The 23,229-nt window shown below is 45.6% G+C and overlaps 1 protein-coding gene across 3 annotated transcripts in view; it reads right to left on the bottom strand.

The window, feature by feature from the left end:
• The window catches only part of nfrkb (nuclear factor related to kappaB binding protein), an 87,388-nt gene that overhangs the window by 26,557 nt on the left and 37,602 nt on the right, over positions 1-23,229 (bottom strand). For 2 of the 3 annotated variants that reach the window (XM_068053763.1, XM_068053764.1), the window contains exons 10-19: positions 22,259-22,364; positions 21,375-21,501; positions 20,292-20,369; positions 18,617-18,696; positions 15,673-15,716; positions 12,264-12,324; positions 9,466-9,640; positions 8,113-8,219; positions 7,456-7,579; positions 615-694 (exon numbers count right to left, since the gene is read on the bottom strand). In XM_068053763.1, coding sequence (XP_067909864.1) covers positions 615-694; positions 7,456-7,579; positions 8,113-8,219; positions 9,466-9,640; positions 12,264-12,324; positions 15,673-15,716; positions 18,617-18,696; positions 20,292-20,369; positions 21,375-21,501; positions 22,259-22,364 — 982 coding nt within the window. The remainder of the gene's footprint in view (positions 1-614; positions 695-7,455; positions 7,580-8,112; positions 8,220-9,465; positions 9,641-12,263; positions 12,325-15,672; positions 15,717-18,616; positions 18,697-20,291; positions 20,370-21,374; positions 21,502-22,258; positions 22,365-23,229) is intronic. The other variant, XM_068053765.1, reaches the window with a different exon arrangement.

The following is a 23,229-nucleotide window of genomic DNA, read 5'->3' as shown; positions in this document are numbered from 1 at the left end:
ATTAAGTCCAACATCCCATTAGACTCCTTGATTATTATTTTTTTAATTCATTCACGGGATGTGGGCGTCACTGGCCAGACCAGCATTTATTGCCCATCCCCAATTGCCCTTGAGAAGGTGGTGGTGAGCTGCCTTCTTGAACCGCTGCAGTCCATGTGGGGTAGGTACACCCACAGTGCTGCTTGGAAGGGAGTTCCAGGATTTTTACCCAGCGACAGTGAAGGAACGGCGATATAGTTCCAAGTCAGGATGGTGTGTGACTTGGAGAGGAACTTGCAGATGGTGGTGTTCCCATGTATTTGCTGCCCTTGTCCTTCTAGTTGGTAGAGGTCGCGGGTTTGGAAGGGTTTTGGGCTGCTGCATGTGCTGACTGGGTTGCATTGTGAGAGTTGCTGCTGTGAGTAAGTGCTCAGTGGTGGCCAGCTGCCTCTCTCAGGATAAGAGTGAAATTGAGAGGGAAAGCCACCTGAACACAGGAAAGCAAAAGTATTTTACAAAGGTCAACACAATCACACAACAAACCGAGAGTGGTGGTCCTGACCCTTGACCCTTGCACCTGGGTTGGGTTGGGGGAATGCCTCAGGATACTCAGCTCCTGAGTAAATAATACTCACGATCTTGGTCGTTAGCTTGGGTTTCTGTTGCAAAGCCTTCTTGGCTTTAGCCGCTGCAGCCTGGGCCTGGTGAATACGTTCTGAAATAATCCAGACCAAGAATGAGTTAGACTTCACTGACTGCTTGCCAGTGACACCAGAGCAAAGTCAATCACCCTGAAACTAAGCTATTTCAGAAACATGTTTAACTGAAGGGGCCACAAAGTATCTATAGGTTGTACTCCTGATCACCAGTATCCTTGATAACCTGCCAGTAATGACAAGGTGGGTTTGGTGAGGACAGGGTCCATAGACATTCTTGAGTAATGGCCAATTGGCAAGGGATTGGGGCTGCTGTCAATCAGTGAATTTCCCAGCAAAGGGGACTGGAGTTGCTGCCGCTCAGTGAAACCTCCCAGTAGAGTCAGTGCCTTGAAGAAAGGAGCAGTCAGGATAGGAACCTGAATTGATTAAAACAGAAGTGAGCCAAAGACTACATTAAATTCTAGACCTGAGATTGTCTCACCTAATGATTCCAGATTAATGTGGAGCAATTGCATCCAAGCAGGTGTTACTTCAAAATAGCAAAGGTACAGTTAAGCAGGGGTCACACTGGTAGCTAACTGGGTCGGGGAGGTGGAGGAGGGGGGGTGGTTTGGCTGCGCGGTAGTTAACTGGGGGTGTGGGGCCACGCTGCTAGTTAACCAGGGGGCTGTGCTGGCAGGGTTAACTGCTGAGGGTGGGGGTGGGACTGAGCCAGTACAGAATGGTGCCATGTACCAAATGAGCTGTTGCACCAGTCATGCAGCAACTATAGAATCAGGGAGAGCTGGGGGTGAACTCTACTGATTAAAGATAAAATTGTTCCAGCTATCACGATGTTCAAACAGGCAACATGCCTATTATTTGAATGCACTGGATTCCGGCAGACATGGCATGTCTTATGTTAGCACTAGGTTTTCCCGGTTACTTTTCTCTGCACCCAATACAAAAGCCAACTTGCACAGCCATTATCCCCTTGGGATTGAAGGCAGTCCTGACACGCAAATCAATATGGCACAGTACACCCCAGGTGAACAGTCTGGTTTATTCTTCTTGGATTTCTAACACAGGGCCTCATCACTTTCGAAGACAACCAGGCAATCAGTTGCTTCACAAACTTTCATAGCAGACTAAGGCACCAAGCAGGTTTATTCAGACTGAATCATTACAGCAGAAAGCAATATTGAAGCCCTTTATTGAAGGCAGTCCAAATACAAACCGCTTCACAAGAGTTAAACAGACAAGCTGAGTGCCTTTGAATGACTGTTTTTGCAATATTTTCAAACAAAGAACTGACAAATATATCTCTGAAAGGGACCAACCACCCACTCCCACTGCTCACTTGGTCTTAGTTATTTTGGTGTCCTCCTTAGGGAGCTCTGCCATGTCTCGGTGACTGTTACTACACTATTTCCGGTTTTCAGCTAGCTGCAAGTGACTGATCCTTCTACCCATTAAAAACCCTTTAAAATAACAAGCTCCCATTTCTTTGGTCTGTTGATGACAGCTGGGTTTACCTTGAGATTATTTTATAGCACCATCTTGGCTCCAACTTGATCTTAAATTCCTGAAATAATGATGCAAATCTTGGGAGCCACTGATAGAGAAAATGTAATTGCAATCACCTCATGAAGAACGCAGCATCAGATTAGACAACTGCAGGTGAAACAGTGATTTACTTGTACTTCTTCCAATTTAGGAATACAGTATTTGTTCCCAACGATGCAGTCTCCTCTATATTCGGGAGACCAAACGCAGATTGAGTGCGGAACGCCACTGTTCAGTCCGTAAGCGTGACCGCGAGCTTCCAGTCGCCTGTCAGGTAATTTCTCTGCCCCACTCCACTGTGACCTCGACCTCCAACACTGTCCCAATGAAGCTCAATGTAAACCCGAGGAATGGCACCTCATCTTTCAACTAAACACTTTACAATCTTTCAGACTCAACATTGAGTGAACAATTTCAGATCATAACCTCTACACCTGTTTGTTGTTTTTTGATGGCAGCTGCTGGTGATAATTCTACTTTTCACATTTACACTTCCTATAGCCACATCTTGTGTTTCTTTACTTGTCCAATTACCATCTCTTTGTGCTTTTCTCCATCATCCCTTTTTGTCATTTAATCTCTCCTGTCTTCCACCCTATCACAGACCTTCCCTTTTGTTCTTTCCTCCCCTCCCTTGCTTAAAAACTGTTACATCTCTTAACTAATCTAAGTTCTGACAAAGGGTCACAGACCTGAAACGTTAACTCTTTTTCTCTCCAGACGCTGCCAAACTTGTTGAGTATTTCCAGCACTTTCTGTTTTTATGACAACTTGCATTTATATAGCACCTTTAACATAATCAAATGTCTCAAGGTACTTCAGAGGAGCATTATCAGACAAAAATTGATATTGAGCCAAAGGAGATATTCAGACATAAAAACAAGAAATGCTTGAAACACTCAGTATTTCAGTACAATGTAGAAGTGTAGTTGAGTCACACCCTGCCTCCTGTAAGGACTCCATTCCATTCTCCCAGTTTCTCCGTCTCCGACACATCTGCTCTGATGATGCTACCTTCCATGACAGCGCTTCTGATATGTCTTCCTTTTTCCTCAACTGAGGATGTCCCCCCCACTGTGGTTGACAGGGCCCTCAACTGTGTCCAGCCCATTTCCCTCACCTCTACCCTCACCCCTTCCCCTCCCTCCCACAACCGCGACAGGGTTCCCCTTGTCCTTACTTTCCACCCCATCAGTCTCCACATCCAAAGGATCATCCTCCGCCAATTCTGCCACATCCAGCGTGATGCCACTACCAAACGCATCTTCCCCTCCCTTCCCGTCAGCATTCCGAAGGGATCACTTCCTCCGTGACACCCTCATCCACTCCTCCATTACCCCCACCACCTCGTCCCCTTCCCACGGCACCTTCCCCTGCAATCGCAGGAGGTGTAATACCTGTCCATTTACCTCCTCTCTCCTCACTATCCAAGGCCCCAAACACTCCTTTCAGGTGAAGCAGCGATTTACTTGTACTTTTTTCAATTTAGTATACTGTATTCGCTGCTCACAATGTGGTCTCCTCTACATTGGGGAGACCAAACGCAGATTGGGTGACCGCTTTGCGGAACACCTCCGCTCAGTCCACAAGCAGGACCCTGAGCTTCCGGTTGCTGGCCATTTCAACAGGCCCCGCTGATCTCATGCTCACATCTTTGTCCTGGGATTGCTGCAGTGTTCCAACGAACATCAACGCAAGCTCAAGGAACAACACCTCATTTATCGATAAGACACACTACAGCCTACCGGACTTAACATTGAGTTCAATAATTTCAGAGCATGACGGGGCCCCCCTTATTTATTTTTAGTTCTTTTTTCTTTGTTTATTTTATTTTAGCTCGTTCAGTTTGTTTCTACTCTGCCTACCCACTGGTTTTTTTCATGTTTGTGCCTGGGCTGTTCACTTTACTGTCAATTGACACCCTCTCTGTACTAACACTTTGTCTTTCAGCACACCATTAACATACCGTTTGCCTTTGTTCCATGACCTTCTGGCTAGTTATTCTCTGTGACCTTGTCCCATCAACACCTTCTCTTTTGTTAGCTCTTGCCCCATCCCTGTTTTACTTGCTTAAAACCTTTTACACTTCTAATATTTCTCAGTTCTGATGAAGAGTCATTGACCTGAAACGTTAACTCTGCTTCTCTCTCCACAGATGCTGCCAGACCTGCTGAGTATTTCCAGCATTTAGAGTCATAAAGAGATACAGCACTGAAGCAGGCCCTTCGGCCCACCGAGTCTGTGCCGACCAACAACCACCCATTTATACTAATCCTACATTAACCCCATATTCCCTACCACATCCCCACAATTCTCCTACCACCTACCTACACTAGGGGCAATTTATAATGGCCAATTTAACTATCAACCTGCAAGTCTTTGGCTGTGGGAGGAAACTGCAGCACCCGGCAGAAACCCACGCAGACACAGGGAGAACTTGCAAACTCCGCACAGGCAGTACCCAGAACTGAACCCGGGTCGCTGGAGCTCTGAGGCTGCGGTGCTAACCACTGCGCCGCCCAAAAACATTTCTTGTTTTTCTTTCAGATTTCCAGCATCTGCAGTATTTTGCTTTTATTTTAGTGTGATATTAGGACAGGTGACCAAAATCTTGGTCAACGAGGTAGGTTTTAAAAAGCATCTTAAAAGGAAAAGAAAGAGGTGGAGATGTGTAGGGAGAAAATTCCAGAGTTCAGAGCCCAGGCAGCTGAAGGCATGGCAACCAATGGTGGTGTCATTAAAATCGGGAATGCACAAGAGGCCAAAATTGGAGGAGCGCAGATTGGAGGGGCGGCACAGTGGCGCAGTGGTTAGCACCGCAGCCTCACAGCTCCAGCAACCCGGGTTCAATTCTGGGCACTGCCTGTGTGGAGTTTACAAGTTCTCCCTGTGTCGGCGTGGGTTTTCTCTGGGTGCTCCGGTTTCCTCCCACAAGCCAAAAGACTTGCAGGTTGGTAGGTAAATTGGCCATTATAAATTGCCCCTAGTATAGGTAGGTGGTAGGGAAATATAGGGACAGGTGGGGATGTGGTAGGAATATGGGATTAGTGTAGGATTAGTATAAATGGGTGGTTGATGGTCGGCACAGACTCGATGGTCCGAAGGGCCTGTTTCAGTGCTGTATCTCTAAACTAAACTAAAAGAAATCTCCAAGAGCTGCAGGACTGGAGCAGATTACAAAGACAGGATGGGGCAAGACCACATAGCAATTTGAACACAAGGGTGAGAATTTTATATGTGAGACACTGGTGGACCAGGTGCCAACGTAGGTCAGTGAGCACAGGAGTGATGGGTGAACAGACTGATTCCTGGGAAGGCGGGACTGACGTATGCGGAGAGACTGAGTCGGTTAGGATTATATTCACTGGAGTTCAGAAGAGTGAGGGGGGATCTCATAGAAACCTATAAAATTCTAACAGGACTTGACAGGGTAGATGCAGGAAGGATGTTCCCGATGGTGGGAGAGTCCAGAACCAGGGGTCATAGTCTAAGGATACGGGGTAAACCATTCAGGACTGAGAGGAGGAGAAATTTCTTCACCCAGAGAGTGGTGAGCCTGTGGAATTCGCTACCACAGAAAGCAGTTAAGGCCAAAACATTGTATGTTTTCAAGATGGAGTTAGATATAGCTCTTGGGTTTAAAGGAATCAAAGGATATGGGGCAAAAGCGGGAACAGGTTACTGAGTTGGATGATCAGCCATGATCATAATGAATGGCGGAGCAGGCCCGAAGGGCCGAATGGCCTACTCCTGCTCCTATTTTCTATGTTTCTACTCCTCTAGGCTTTCTAAAGTATTAAGATTTTTGAGATCATCATAAGCTTTCTTTTTCTGCTTTAACTTATCCTGTAAGCTTCTCGATAACCAGGGGGCTTTAGATTTGGCCGTACCACCCTTTATCTTAGTGGGGACATGCCTGCACTGTGCTTGTAGTATCTCGCTTTTGAATGCCTCCCACTGATTTTCCCTCAAGTAGCTGCATCCAGTCCATTTTCGCCAGATCACCTCTCAGTTTCTTAAAATTCGCCTTCCCCCAATTTAGAACTTTTACTCCTGCTCTTGAACAAGCACTAGGAAGGATCCAACGAACGGTCAGAATTCTTGGTGAAGGTGCCAATTCTTCCAATCCACGAGAAAATTCAGTCTACCCAGCAAATTCAAGTGTTGAATGCTTCAGTTTCCTCAAGTGCAGAGCTAAGAAGATGCACTGATGAGCTGGTACTCATAGTACATGTGGGCATGCAGGTACTACAGGGTGAACAAAGTCACTATCATGATGGCGTTTGATGAACACTGTTGGTGATGTTTTGAAGATAAAGACTTGCACTTATATAGCACCTTTCATGACCTCAGGATATCCCAAAGTGCTTAACAGCCAATGAGGTACTTTCGAAGTGTAGACACTGTTGTAATGTAGGAAACACAGCAGCTAATCAACACACAGCAAGTTCCCACAAACAGCAATGAGGTAAATGATCAGATAACTTTTTATTTTGAGTAATCTTGGTGGTGGGATAAACACTGGCCAGGACATCAGGGAGAACTCTCCTGCTTTTCTTCCAATAGTGCCATGGAATCATTTATATCCAGCTGAGAGGGCAAATGGGGCCTTCGTTTAACATCTCATCTAAAAGACAGCACACCCAACACTGCAGCACTTCCTCAGTACTGCACTGGAGTTTCAGCCTGGATTTTATGCTCGTAACTTTGGAGTTGGACTTGAATCCACAACTTTGACGCTGAGACGAGAGTGCTACCCACGGAACCATGGCTGACATCAAATAGTTTGATGCCAAATAGTTATGTAGAAGAGCACATCCTTCAGCAAGTCCCTCGACCAATGTAATAAAGTTGGAGAGCTGCCAACTTGATTTGTTTGAAACAGTGGGGATGTGTAAGGTGACTTCACTGCTGGTCTGCATTTCCTTTCCCAATTTCTTCCTGAAGTTGAGGTCCTATACCATAGGTGCCAGTTGTCTTATCCAAGTGGACATCCTTAATGCAGTAACTGAGACAGGAAATGTCAACTAATGATTCAATATTTGATTGCTGGGATAGCAGATCCAGTCCTCAATCTCCAGCAGCAACACTGGATGACAATCAGGACAGGACCCTCACTCATCTTTCATTATCCCTGAGAGGTGAATGGCTTCTTCAGATTTAGAGCTGGCAACTAGAAATCTGATCATCAACAAAGAGAGACACAAACAGATAGCTGCTCCTGATTGGGAACCAGCATCAGGATAAAGAACCTGAATAAAAATGGACTCACCAAATTCCTCCTCACTCCGGTTCCGGTGCAGGTAGATCCACAGTTTGCGCCCAATATCATACTTCACACATGGATCTTTCTCATAATGCAGTCTGTCCAAAGCCCCACTAACTACAGTGTTAATCTGCAAGAAAATAATGGGTTATATGGAGGGTACGTGGGAGTGAGAAACCAGGGGGTGAGCGACAGACAGCGGGACCAGTGCTGGATCCCATAGGGGACAGCTTCGGTCAGTGAGGCGAACACACAGCAACACGCTCCCAACAGTTCCAGCTCTCCACTACCACACCGTCCTCCACTGGACACGATTCACGTCTTACACATCTGCTACAGAATTCAAGGGTTCCCTCACATCCCCTTCCACCCGCACAACTCTCCATTGTGTAAACAATCACGGCCCACTCCCTCACCGCGTACACAGTCACGGCCCACTCCCTCATCGCGTACACAGTCACGGCCCACTCCCTCACCGCGTACACAGTCACGGCCCACTCCCTCACCGCGTACACAGTCACGGCCCACTCCCTCACCGCGTACACAGTCACGGCCCACTCCCTCACGACTCTTTTCTCAGAGACTGTCTTCATATTTCAATCCCTTACTCTAAGAAAACAGTCTTCTTACAGTTTTTTAGCCAGCTACTATCAGTTGCTTTACCTGGGCACTGGTGACCTCAGGAGCTAGAAACTGAGAGTCTTTCAGCAGTTCACAGATCTCTGCACGTGTCCCTTCTCCATTTGGAAGTCGGGCAGCTGCATCTCGCACTGTAGGAAAGGAACCACTGTGTTAAACAGAACATTTAAACAAACAATTCTTACAAAGACCTTCTCAGAAATGGAAGAGGGAGTGAGATGTGTGTTGTGGAGTTTGGAGGACAGGCATACCATCTCCTGACTAATGATACAAAACCTGTGCAAGTTCCTTTACACACAGTACAGCGACATTTGTATAAACCCAGTGACACAAATGACAGTTGAGATACTGGGTCTCCACCAGAGTTAGCACTAGAAGCAGAAACTGTTGCAAATAAGCATCAGGTCTTTCAGCACCTTATGAGAGAGGCTGTGTGGGGTAGAGACTCCCTGACAGAACTGGCACCAAAATGTCAATCTGTCTCCTCTCACAGGTGATGACGTGGTCAGTTTTTAGTTCAGATTTGAAGCATTCCCAGGGTAAAATCCTCCATATGTCCAAACAATACAAGGCTCATAATCAGCAGCATAACACTTGCCTTATTCACACTTAGACAACATCATTAATGTGTCCTGGTGCACATCTCCCCACCCCACCCTCAACACCCCTCCAGGGGGCTTCCTTTTCCCTCAAACTGTTCCCCAAACCCGTTTCCTGGTACAAGTTAAGAGTATTTCGCAGAGGGCAAAAAATCTGGAGAAATCAATTCAACTGCACAAGGCCTCATCACCAAACACAATTCTGGTCTCAGCAAACACATGCACACACATAAGACACTGAGCCAAGGAGAGGGACATCAGCAGAGCCGGTGGTCAAGATGGTTTAGTCCCATACCAAGTGCTTATAACCCCCGAGGCAGCTGGGGGAGCAGGGAAGAGGGGTGCGAGCATTCTGCTGAGGGTGCACGAACTCATGACAGATTTTTAGTCTTTTAACCCATTTCTGAATTTCTTTTCTATTTGATTCTGGACAAAGTCCATTTTCCAGAAATGTGCCAAGATGATTTTGAAAGCAAATTTATATAAAAACAATCCATCTGTCTTCCCTCCCTTGCCTAATTTTTAATTCTTTGGTGGGATGTGGGTGTCACTGGCAAAGCCAGCATTTGTTGCCCATCCCTAATTGTCCTCGAGAAGGTACTGGTGAGCTGCCTTCTCGAACTACTGCAGTCCATGTGATGTAGGTACACCCGCAGTGCTTTCAAGGAGGGAGAGCGAGGATTTTCACCCAGTGACAGTGAAGGAACAGCAATATAATTCCAAGTCAGGATGATGTGAGACAATTCCCAAGTTTTGAAGTCTAGTGTTAGAATCTCACCCAGTGACAGAATGGTGACGTAGGCTGGCCTATCAGATCTCAGCAGAGAATGTTCGCGTGCCTTATTGAGAGCGGGATCCTTGTCAAACACTCCCTTCACTGGGCCCACAACAGAGTCAAAGCCATGCATGCGGAAGGTGAAGGCCTTGTGGGGCTGGCTGTATCGCTGGCGTTCCTGTGGAAAGAAGCACAAACTATTTGCTGATGTCTGTGACATGCTGCTCAATAATACAGGCTAAATTGAGCTTAGAAATTCCACTCAAGGTTTATAGAACAACTGAAACATAAGGATGTCTGTCAGCTGGAGGCTGAGTAGGGCTAGCTGGCTGTGAACAGAGATCTATACAACTAGTTTTACAGTAAGATCCACAAGTATAGTGTGGGGTTTTATACACATCAAAAGAAAACTGACCACAACTTGTTCAAAAGCACTGGTGTCGGGACATTCTCCAGCTCACACCATATCACAGCCCCGGGTTTCCACCTCCAGTAAAAAAGCTGACTCCAACTCCAGCCCTGGGGACATCTTCAAACAGCCAAAAGGAACAGCTTTGGATCCAAACAACAGAGATTTCACCTCCCTCTTCTCAGGCTACAGGCAGTGCTGGCAAGATCACATTCACTGCCCATCCCTAGTTAGCCTGATTAGGACTAGAGTCACATGTACAGCAGTCCAGGTTATGGGTGGCCATTCCCTTCCCTGAACTGAGCAAACCATCTGGGTTTTTACAAGACTGCAGCAGCTTTTTTTCTGGTTGCAGATTTTTATAGAATTCAACTTGCCCTGGTGAGACTGATCAGACAATCTGTGGGTCACTGGTGCAGTATGAGAACCACTAGATTGATATACCCTGTGCTTATTTGAGCACAGAATCGTTACAGTGCAGGAGGAGGCCATTTAGCCCATCGTGTCTGCACTGGCTCTCTGAAAGAGCAATTCCCTCAGTTCCATTCCCCTGCCTTCCCCCCATAACCCTGCACATTCTTCCTTTTCATCTCACTGTCTAATTCCTTTTTGAATGCTTCAATTGAAGCTGCCTCCACCACATTATCAGGCAGTGCATTCCAGACCTTAACCACTTGCTGCGTGAAAAAGTTTATCCTTATGTCACTTTTGCTTCTCTTACCAATTACCTTAAATCTGTGCCCTCTCGTTCTCGATCCCTTCACGAGTGGGAACAGTTTCTCTCTATCTATGTTCTTTGTCCAGCCCCTCATGATTTTGAATACCTCGATCAAATCACCTCTCTTCTCCAAGGAAAACAATCCTATCTCCAATCTATCTTCATAACTGAAAATCCTCATCCCTGGAACCATTCTCTTGAATCTTTTCTGTACTCTCTCCAATGCCCTCACGTCTTTCCTAAACTGCGGCGCCCAGAATTGGACACAATACTCCAGCTGAGGCCGAACTAGTGTCTTAAACAAGTTCAACATACCTTCCTTGCTCTTGTACTCTACGGTCCTATTAATAAAGCCCAGGATACTGTATGCTTCATTAAACACTCTCTCAACCTGTCCTGCCATCTTCAATGACTTATGTACATATACACCCAGGTCCCTCTGCTCCTGAACCCCCTTTAGAATTGTACCCTTTATTCTATATTGTCTCTCCATGTTCTTCTTACCAAAATGAATCACTTCACATTTTGCTGTATTGAACTTCATCTGCCCCCTATCTTGTCTATGTTCTTTTGAAGTTCTACACTATCCTCCTCACAGTTCACAATGCTTCCAAGTTTCATATCATCTGCAAACTTTGAAATTGTGCTCTTTACACCAAGGCCTATGTCATTAATATATACCTGGAAAAGCAAGGCACCCAACACTGATCCATAGCCCAAACCTCTCCAACTGGAACTGAATAAAGAGTTTCCTCTTCTACAAGAACCTGAATCAAACAGTCATTAGGGACTTTGTTCCATAGGCACAACTCAATAATGCTGTCACTTTTGATTGGGGCACAGCATACTGTCTGGCTCCAGCACCTCTCCAACCTGTACCCTCGTAACAGCAGTCAATGGTCTATAACACCATTTCAGTATGTGGATATAGAGTCACTCAGTTCGTTATTAACAAGCTCAGAGTCTGAAGAGGATGTAGCCAACTATATTTTGAAATACAGCCTTGGTCTGAACACGTTAATTATCAGTAGATTTGGGGCATTGTTGCAGGGTAATGCGAATGAGGATGTCGTGTAGCAGGCTAGTTGGGGGCAGGGAAGGGGGGGTGTCGCAGGATACTGCGGGGTGAGGGAGTCTCAGGGTACTGGTGGGTGGGGGAGTCGCACGGCAGTGGGAGTGGGGGTGTCGCAGGGTACTGGGAGGATGGGGGTGTTGCAAGGTACTGGGGGATGACGATGACGCAGGGGGCGGGGATTGTGTCACAGGGTATGGGGGGGCGGGGTTGTGTCACAGGGTATGGGGGGGCGGGGTTGTGTCACAGGGTATGGGGGGGCGGGGTTGTGTCACAGGGTATGGGGGGGCGGGGTTGTGTCACAGGGTATGGGGGGGCGGGGTTGTGTCACAGGGTATGGGGGGGCGGGGTTGTGTCACAGGGTATGGGGGGGCGGGGTTGTGTCACAGGGTATGGGGGGGCGGGGTTGTGTCACAGGGTATGGGGGGGGCGGGGTTGTGTCACAGGGTATGGGGGGGCGGGGCTGTGTCACAGGGTACTGGGGGGTTGTCACAGAGTACTGTGATGAGGGTGCTGTTGCAGGGTAGTTGGGGGGAGGGAACGATCTGCCGCAGGATACCGTGACCAAGGTACCATCATTTCATTTCAGCCCAGATTCTTACCTGCTCCTGGAAAACACGCTTCTCATCTCCAGTGCTGGGTCTCACCACATAGTCCGTTCTCCTATGATTATACAAATGTCACCAGTCACTCATAGGAACCGCCCTGGCTCACAAGAACTGACCCTGCATCCCGGAACCGCACACCAGATCCGCTCACCGTCCCTGCACCCCGGAACTGTTCACAGACCCTGCACTCCCTCATCCCGGAACTACTCGTCAACCACAGACCTGCATCCTGGAACAACTCACTGACCCCGCACACTGGACTGCCCAGAACCATACCCTGGGACTACAACCAGCACCCCATAATCACTCACTGAAATCACTCCTGTTCACTGGATCCACAGATTCTCTTTGTGCCTCTTCCTTATGCTCTGTGAATTAAGACAGCTCTTCTCGAGCTCCATTTTGGGAGTTGGCATTAGATCTTTGATGAAAAGTGATGAGCTTGGCCAGGAAGGAGGCGGTGTGATAGCTTGAATCTTTTTGTGGTTATCGCTGGCAGTATGTGCCAAACATTTACCTAGCCACTTGGGGTACGTTCAAGCAAACTGCTCCAGTGGTTTGCAGCCCAGGAGATAGCTCACATTGTAAATATTTCACATTTCATCCACCTACCTCTCATTATCCAAACTGTTTTTGTTATTGAAGAGAATTTTCCTAGTGTCATGCTCTCAAAGGGACCAGTGATGAAATATGAAATGAACTGGAGGAATTATGAAATAAAAGTCAACTGTTGAACTGAACTATAAAAAAACACACTTGTGCCACAGACAAAATGGAGTAGAGGTCAGGTGACCCCTCCTGTATGGTCAGTAAACACATTTATCTGTTGAGGACAAAACACATTAGCCATGCCAGAATTAGCTTTGGGGAAAACACATTGAAATGGAAAACAGGAAAATTCCATGCCAACAACTCTTATCTGCTGGAATAGAGTTAACAAAGACTTTCACAGACAGACTGACTCTGAAGCCAAGGCCAAAATAATAGGTGTGAAATAACACCTATTTATCAGAATGAACCACATTAAGATGGCAGCATGTAACAATTGTTCCCATATCCTGGAACATTTTATGTATCACCCCAGGGGAGAGAGCCCTTAATAAGCTGACCAACACCCCAACCTAACCAGTTTCTACCTTAAAAGATATCTCTCTAGACAGAGAGAGAGGCAGAACACAGCCAGAAAAGCTCTTTTCCAACCAGAACATCTGTGAGACAGTTCCAACTAAGCAGGAGCCCTGTTGACAACATCTTTTAACTACTGCAGCAGAGAAATTGTAAGGTGACTTTGGAACTCCCCATCTGCAAAAGAGAACCAAGATTTCCACCACTGACTTTGGATTGAGGCTTAACCACAAGGAGCCTGTGACACCTCTTCCTTTTCAAGACAACAAACATTCAGGCCTGCACTGCTGAAAGATTTCCCCTGAAAAGGTTCTAAAGGTTTTTTAAAACAACAAACTTTTTTACAATTGGTTTCGAACTGCATGCTATCACTCTATCTATTCTTGTGTGTGCGCGCAAATGTGCGAGTGGGTGAAGTTTCGAATACTTTTCAATTATTGGGTAAAATTAAACATTTATCTTTAAACTTACAAGAAAACCTGTCATTTGTCTATTTATTTTACCCTTAAAACATTCAGAGGCTAAAACACTATTTTAAAACATTACCTGAAGTCAGCTGAGAGGTGAAAAGTGGAAGTTACCACACTACTTCCTACCTGTCCGTAACACTAGTATAAACCCCAAAGCCACCAATCCTGAGTACACCATTACACCCAGCTCCTGCACCTCAGCAATTGTTAAGGTCAGAACAAAGAACAGTACAGCACAGGAACAGGCCATTCGGCCCTCCAAGCCTGCACCGATCTTGATGCCTGCCTAAACTAACACCGTCTGCACTTCCGGGGCCCATATCCCTCTATTCCCTTCCTATTCATATATTTGTCAAGATGTCTCTTAAACGTCGCTATCGTATCTGCTTCCACCACCTCCCCTGGCAACAGGTTCCAGGCACTCACCACCCTCTGTGTAAAAAACTTGCCTCGCACATCCCCGCTAAACTTTGCCCCTCGCACCTTAAACCTATGTCCCCTAGTAACTGACTCTTCCACCCTGGGAAAAAGCTTCTGACTATCCACTCTGTCCATGCCGCTCATAACTTTGTAAACCTCTATCATGTCATCCCTCCACCTCCGTCGTTCCAGTGAAAACAATCTGAGTTTTTCCAACCTCTCCTCATAGCTAATGCCCTCCAGACCAGGCAACATCCTGGTAAACCTCCTCTGTACCCTCTCCAAAGCCTCCATGTCCTTCTGGTAGTGTGGCGAACAGAATTGCACACAATATTCTAAGTGTGGCCTAAGTAAGGTTCTGTACAGCTGCAACATGACTTGCCAATTTTTATACTCTATGCCCCAACCGATGAAGGCAAGCATGCCGTATGCCTTCTTGACTACCTTATCCACCTGCGTTGCCACTTTCAGTGACCTGTGGACCTGTACACCCAGATCTCTCTGCCTGTCAATACTCCTAAGGGTTCTGCCATTTACTGTATACCTCCCACCTGCATTAGACCTTCCAAAATGCATTACCTCACATTTGTCCGGATTAAACTCCATCTGCCATTTCTCCGCCCAAGTCTCCAACCGATCTATATCCTGCTGTATCCTCTGACAATCCTCATCACTGTCCGCAACTCCACCAACCTTTGTGTCGTCCGCAAACTTACTCATCAGACCAGCTACATTTTCCTTCAAATCATTTATATATACTACAAACAGCAAAGGTCCCAGCACTGATCCCTGCGTAACACCACTAGTCACATCCCTCCATTCAGAAAAACACCCATCCACTGATACCCTCTGTCTTCTATGACCGAGCCAGTTCTGTATCCATCCTGCCAGCTCACCTCTGATCCCGTGTGACTTCACCTTTTGTACCAGTCTGCCATGCGGGACCTTGTCAAAGGCTTTACTGAAGTCCATATAGACAACATCCACCGCCCTTCCCTCATCAATCATCTTCGTCACTTCCTCAAAAAACTCAATCAAATTAGTAAGACACGACATCCCCTTCACAAAACCATGCCGGCTCTTGCTAATAAATTCGTTTGTTTCCAAATGGGAGTAAATCCTGTCCCGAATAATCCTCTCTAATAGTTTCCCTACCACAGACGTAAGGCTCACCGGCCTATAATTTCCTGGATTATCCTTGCCACCCTTCTTAAACAGCTATGAATAGATTATATTCTGAGGGCAAGTACAATTTTATATCAAGCACAATCTCATATCTCACTCCTTCCTGGTTCCAGAGCATTGACAGCATTACAACTGACAGCCCCTTTTTCATTTTCAGAATCCCCTCAGGCCCCTGAACCAAACATGAATTAAATGATACCTACACCCTGGGGGTTGGGGGTGTGATGTCCGGAAGCTCTTCCGATTCCTGTGGGAGAGAAAAGCAATTGGTCACAGCCTGCTTGACCCTAACCAACATTAACCCTTGGAAAACCCAGTGTGGACAGCTTCAGTCCAGTAAGGACAGTGACCGACCCTCATGGAACAGACACAGACTGCAAATCAAACTATGTATTTAACAGAAGACTTCAGAACTTGACATTTTAGTGAAATAATAAAACTGACAGAGATGAGGAATAAAAAGACTTTCATTTATATAGTGCCTTGCACAACTACCAGGCGTACCAAAGCGCATTACAGCCAATGAAGTACTTTTGAAGTGTAGTCACTGCTGTAGTATAGGAAATGCAGCAGCCAATTTGCGCACAGCAAACTCCCACAAACAGCAATGTGATAACTGTAATGGAAAAGTAGGGTTTTTTTCTGTTTAAAATAGTGTGCCTTTAAGACTGCTTCAAAACAGCGTGCTTTTAAAAACTCAGGGGCACAGTGTGACAGCTGCACCTGTTTCCTACGCCATAGCAGGAGAGAGGTGTCACATGGTGTACTGTAACTTTTAACTGTGTGTAAAAACCAGCTATAACCAGTTTGAACTGGAGAAAAAACAAAGTGTGCTGTACACTGGAAAGAAGCTATCTATATCTCAGCAGAGAAAACCCACATTGGGCTCAGACTGTGTTTGCCTAAGGAGGAATAAACCCCTGAAAAAAGAACAATTTGCATTGTTGGAGGTGGTTGGTTCCGTTTTACTTCGAAACTTGAGAAGTTTGTTACAGAAGTGACTCTCTCTATTGCCTATTTGTGTTTGCTGGAATTCTCAATAAAGTTTTTACCAAAAGACTGCCGATTTTAAAATCCAAGTCGACGTATTGCTGTGTTTCTCGTTGAAGGAACTGAGAGACGCCTGCTGCAGCTGAAATACTTTGAATCCCTATCAACTAAAAACTGCTTCATTGAATTCTCCGGGAGACTTTGAGTGGCATCTGGTTACTCCACTCTGGGATACCTCATCCACCGGGATAGTAACTTACCAGGACTTACAACCCAATTACTTATTTTATTGCTGAGAAACACCTTTTTTCCAAAAAAAACGGTTAACCATTGTTAGTTTTTGAATGTATGCGTGTGCGCATGTGGAGGCTTAGGTTAAATAAGAAGTTATAAAGTCTTTAGACATAGGTTTATCTTAATAGTGTTTAAGATTTAGCTTTTAATAAACAGTTAATTTGTTGTTGTCTAAAGATACCTGGTTTGGTGTATTTTATTCTGGGGGTTAATAAAGTGTTCAATTTGGCTGTTTCCTGGTTAGGTGGGAAAACTTTAATAATATGCTGCGACCTGTGGAATGATGGGGCTGAACTGACAGTGCATTGCACCCGCCACAGTCGTAACATAATGACCGTATAATTTGTTTTTGTGATGTTGATTGAAGGATAAATATTGGTCAGGATACTGGGATAACTCCCCTGCTCTTCTTCGAAATAGTACCAGGGGATCTTTTACGTCCACCTGAGTAGGCAGACTGGGCCTCAGGCTCATCTGAAAGACGACATGTCTGACAGTGCAACACTCCCTCACTACTGCATTGGACTGTCAGCCTGGATTTTTGTGCTCAAGTCCTGCATTGGCACTTGAGCCTACAACCTTGTGACTTAGATGTGAGAGTGCGACCTACTGAGCCACACTACCACTAATGGGACTGACGTTAGAAATAGGGTCAAATGGGATTTAAGGAGACGCTGAATTTTCATTGGCACAGGGATAGAGGTAGAACCAACTCTTGGGACAGCCAAGGTCTCAGGTCTTTTGCCTCAGGGACCTGATTTCTAATGCAGCAGTGTGAGGCAGGGTGATGGGGGAGAGGCTCCCCTGAGAGGTAGGATGATGGGGGGAGGCTCCTCCGAGAGGCAGGATGATGGGGGAGAGGCTCCCCTGTGAGGTAGGATGATTGGGGGAGGCTCCCGAGAGGCCAGGTGACAGAGGGAGACTCCCCCAAAAGGCAGGGATAAAATCTCTTATTTGCAGTTAGCACTGGACTACAGAACAGCAATGTGCTAAATGAGATTGCCCTCTGCTAACGTAGGGTCTCACTTCATCACACTGATAAGGGAGTGAAATCTGGTGAGCAACACGTGCATGTGGTTAGTTGTAAATTACGAGATTAACTTTTTTGAATATCAGCAGTTACATTGCAGAACTGCGTCAAATTCATCCACTGTTTATGCTATTGGAGTCAACTCCTCCCTATGGCCCCTGCCCCCATCCAAACATCAAAAAAAATTGTCAACTCCACTGGGTTTGGAACTACTCAAATGCATCCCTGGTTACCAATGCAAGCCCAGCCTAGTACAGCAAAACACCACAGCACACAATTAATGCACCAGATAGATTGGTTTCAACAGGCTGAACAACCAGTCTCTGACTTTATTTACAACCAGAAGTTTTGAAATGCTCCCTGATGTCGTACTTTGCAGTGCTCAGGTAGGAGATGGGCCAGGACTGAGAGAAATTTCAGTGATCACATTCACAAATAAACCCACCCAAATTCACTGAAGCAGCTGGAAGCTCCTTACTTACATGAAGTCAAATGTCTCAGATTAACAAATGCTGTTGCTGCAATGAGAGGGGTTTCGAACCAAACATTAAGCTTCTTGATTACCCTTGTAAATTATTTGAAAATGACTGGCATGCACTCGATGGGCCGAACAGCCTCCTTCTTTGCTATAAATGACTATGACTGATAGGGATAGAACTGGTAATTTTGCCTTCTGCCTGTGAAAGGTGCTGTGAGATAAATGAAGGGATGAGTCAGTTATAGAAACATAGAAAGATCTACGGCACATGTTTGGCCCATTGTGTCTGTGCCGTCCAGAAAGTGCTATCTAGTCTAATCCCACCTTCCAACTCTTGAATGTTATGCTGCTGTACCTTGGGAAATGTCTGATCCTTGACCTCGAACCACAGCTGACACAACGAGGACACTTCCTTCTCAGAGTCCCGTCCAGAACCTGAACAATTGAGGATAGGCAGTTATTAAGATGATTGAGCAGGTATTGATCACATATTTTAATTTAATTACTAACCAATTTCTGCTAACATTGCTTACAAGTAGTGCAGGACCCAGAGTGCATTCTGACAGTTACTATGATCTCACTAATTCCGACTGTAGCTTCTAACAGTTACTATGATCTCACTAATTCCGACTGTAGCTTGTCCATCTTTGCAAAACAGAGAATTCACATTTAATTTGAAGAAAAAATATTAACGCCTCACTGATGCTGAAACACAGAGACTTGCAAATATAGCTGGAATTGCATTTACCACACATTAATAAGATGCAACTAACTTTCTTTATTCTTCCCTCCTTCATCATCATTCCCAGTTATTTGCATGGCGATGAAGGATTTCTCCGTGCCCTTGATTCCTGCAATACATCTGTCGTTCCTGCTGGAGCTGACTGGGAATGATGCTGCCCAGAGGTTTTTCCTGTATTTTCTGTCTCAGTGACCAATTCCTGACATTTGTCATCGTCTCAGCCTGGCTGACTCCAACTGTGAAGTCTAAGGTCCACATCAAAGCATCTCGTAAGATCCTCTTCTGCCCTTGGCCCATTCTGCAATATCTTGTCCCAGACAACATGTAATTCAGCATTTTTAGTAATGGCTTAAACTGTGCAAACTGCTAACAGGAAACTGTTCCTGTTCACCAACTACCTCATATTAGTTGTCCTTTGTATACATTTTACCTGGTTGGGTACTGAAGCTCCACAGGAAAAGAGTAAGAAAGACAACCCCCATGAAACATCTGTCTCTCTCATAAGAACATTAGAAATAGGAGCAGGAGTATCTACTCCACTTTAATCTCCTTTCCTTTTTTGATCCTTCATAACTAATTGCATTTAGCATGATATATCCTTTGCCTCAATAACTGCGTACAATAAATCATTCCATATTCCAGTAACCCATGGTGTGAAATAAACTCGAACTTCATTCTTCTAGTGATAACCCTCAATTAGTACTCCCTTGTTATGGATTCAGTAACCAGTAAACAGCCCTCTCAAAACATTTCATAATTTTGAATCCCTGTATTAGATCTATCCGGCTTTTTCTATTCCAGTTAAAAAAAGTTATCAGCCTTTTTCAAAACTGTAACCTCTCATTTCTGGTATCCTTCTAGTGAATCTTCACTGCACACTGTTCAGGACTCTAATATCCTTCCTGTAACTGCACACAATACGCCAACGAATCAATGCTTTGTATAATTTCAGCTTCCCTTCCTTGTCTTCATACTCAATGCAACTCTGGCAAAGAGCAACACCACCCACTTTTTTTTACCAACCAGTCAAGTATGAAGGATAGATGCAAATGAAATTCCTCTTTTGATAACAGGTGGCAGGAGGCGTGATGGGGCAGAACAAGTCTTTTATGCAAGGACTGTACTTCAATGTGTGTGTGAAGTACCCTGAGAGCTATCTGTGAGACACAGTGAGGCGCTATATAGGAGCATGGGAAAAGGAGTAGCCATTCAGCAGTCACATAAACAAACACTTTTCGTTGAAGATAGAACACTGCCCCCAAAAGGCAGTAGCATGTCTCAGACTCACCAATCCACTTCCACTGCTGGCCTCGCTCTGTGCAGTTTACATATGGTGTGAAGTTGGAGGGAAGTGCTGACATTCCACCTGTGTGAAATCAAGTTACATTATGACATCATCTCCCAGGCACTGTTACAAGGTTCACAATGCATCTCAAGAAAAAAAAAACTTGCACTGCTATAGTGCCTTTCACAGGACATCCCAAAGCCCTTTACAGCCAATAAAATATTTTTGAAGTGTAGTCACAAACGCGGCAGCGAATCTGCAACGTGATAATGATCTGATGATCTGTTTTTGTGATGTTGATTGAGGGATAAATATTGGCCAGGACACCGGGGATAACTCCCCTGTTGTTCATAGAAATACTGCCATGGGATCTTTTACGTCCATCTCAAAGGGCAGACAGGGCCTCGGTTTAACATCTCATTCGAAAGTCGGCACCTCCAACAGTGCAGCACTACCTCAGTACTGCACTGGAGTGTCAGCCTTGATTTTTATGCTCAAGTCCTGTAGTGGGACTTAAATCCAGAACCTTCAGGCTATGAGGTGAGAGTGCTACCAATGGAACCATGGCTGACAAGCTCTTCTCTGTCACCTGAAATAGTGAGCTGAAGGTTTGTACCTGGCATGTGTTCATCGTAAATGAGTCCATCTGAAACACCAAATGACATGAAATATGACTGCAACAGAGAGATGGGAAGTGAGGGAGAGGTGGTGGGATTAATAGCTGCAGAAGGAGTATCAGCAGCGGTGAGTGGTACATACTGGACATCACAAGCTGCATTTCCAAAGGGCGGGCCAATAACCACATGAAATATTAGCATTTCGATAAGATACGCTCAAATCATAGATGATTGCAACCTGTTGTTACTCAAAGCAAGCCTGCCAGATGGGTCAGCATGAGGAGTTTAGAGTAACCCCTGTCTAAGATTGCAATCACCCACAGCCTTAACTGCACATACTGGGGACAGCAGAGAAAGGTCAAGAGAAATCCTACCCACAATAACGGTCTAAGAAAGTGATTCATGTGGAGACCCAACCATTATGTATTCGTACTTAGAAATTGACTAACTTATAAGAAACCAGACTTACTCACACCTTCACCAGAAAGGAAGCGGAGAGCAGAATGAACCAGTTCTGACCAGTTGGAGGCGTCTGAGAACCAAGAGTTTAATGCACTGGGAGCAGAGATTTGCCACTCAAGCACCTTCTCCTCAATCTGTAAAATGAAAACCATACTGCAAGGTGAGAATGTTTGGAGACAACCCCTGTGCCCATCTACTGGTCCCAGTCCTGCTCAGGGAAATCTCATCTCTCACTATCATAATATATACAATATACATAACATACAATACAAGCAGCGGACAAACCAGAGCTTCAACGCCCACATACAGGAATAGATTACAAGGCAAGAGGGAGGGGGAGGAGGGGCAGGTGGGGGTGGGGGGTAAGAGGGAACAAGAGAAGGGGAGATGGAGAAAGGGAAAGAACAGGAGGAAGAGGATAGGTGAAAGATAGACGATGGGGGGGGGGGGGTCTAAGAAAAAACAGGGGTGGGGTGGGAAGGGAGATGCGAGAGAACCGGTGAGGGGGGCTGCGTGGCAGGAGGATAGGATAAAGGGAGAAGACCAGAGAAGTTGGGGGGAGGGGAAAAAATAGAGAGAGGACCCCAAGGTGGGGGAATGAAGCAGGAAACTCTAGAGAAGTACAGTGACTCCCAGGGTATATGCAAATTAGAGTTTTCCCGTAATATCTCACTTCGATTGCAGCTAACATTAATCCTTCACCAGTGAGGAGCAATCCCATCAGGGCCAGTACTATAACGTAGTTGAAGTAGATCAGGAGAGGCAGGACCCAGTTGTGACTCATAACCCACCTGATGCAAACTGATTACAGACAGTGCAATCATAGCACTAGAAGAAATCAAAATTATAACAAGCTGCTGTTGCTCTGGATGTGACTATTGAGCTACTTACCCCAGCCACACTTGCCTCTCCCTCTACCAGTAAAATCTCCTGCAGCAAACTGAAGAAACTGGCCGTGATTCCAGGAACTGCTGTCAGCTTCGTTGCATCCACAGTCCTGCACAACACACACAAAGCATTCAATCACAAGGGCCGCCCAAGCAGACCAACAAGTTTAACAGCACAAGAGTACCTTCAAGATGCTGACATAATCTACTCATCATCACTAAACTTTTAGTTCGAGACAGAATGGAATGCACTTGCTGTTAATGGAATACTCAGTTTCTCAACCATGGTTTTTCAGCGAGAAAACCTATCTTCCTATGTCTCTGCTCCATTCTCCAGCTGCCCTCACATGGTTTCACTCCTATCAGAACAGGCACAGATCATCTGCAGCATTGGCTTTTCTTCCCTCTATCACCTCCTGACTCACTCTAGGAATTATCGCCCCTTACTCAAGTCTCACTTGCTCAACACCCCTGTCCTCATTCACCTAAACTGACTCCACTTCCCCAAATAAATCTAATTAAGAACCTTCAATCTAGTCTTTAAAACCCCTCACAGCCTTATTCCTATCTCTGTAATTTCTCCTTGCTTTATAATTCCTCCTTGAACACACTGTTCCACAGGTTCTTACTTCCGAGAACTCCTTTATAAACCTGTCCTGCTGCCCTCTAACAACATTCTCTGAAGCCATCTACTGGCCGCTGATCCTGGCCTCTCCCTTCCTGTCCTGGTCTCCGTCTTCCTTAAGCGAACTTGTGAAATGACTCTGGACGTTCTCTATGTTAAATAAATAAATGCAGGTTCCTGTCTCTTGCTCTAGGTGCAGCAGTTCTTTTAGCTCCCATCTCCCCATCTCATTCAGGAAGTCTCCATGCTTTTTCTCATTCATTCTTGGGGTGGGGATATCGCTGACAAGTTCCGCTTTTATTGCCCAACCCTAACTCCAATTTGAGAAGGTGATGGCAAGCCATCTTCCT

This window comes from Heterodontus francisci, chromosome 22 (assembly GCF_036365525.1).
Source record: "Heterodontus francisci isolate sHetFra1 chromosome 22, sHetFra1.hap1, whole genome shotgun sequence".
Classification (NCBI taxonomy): Eukaryota; Metazoa; Chordata; class Chondrichthyes; order Heterodontiformes; family Heterodontidae; genus Heterodontus; species Heterodontus francisci.
This window is presented reverse-complemented; position numbering and strand designations above follow the sequence as displayed.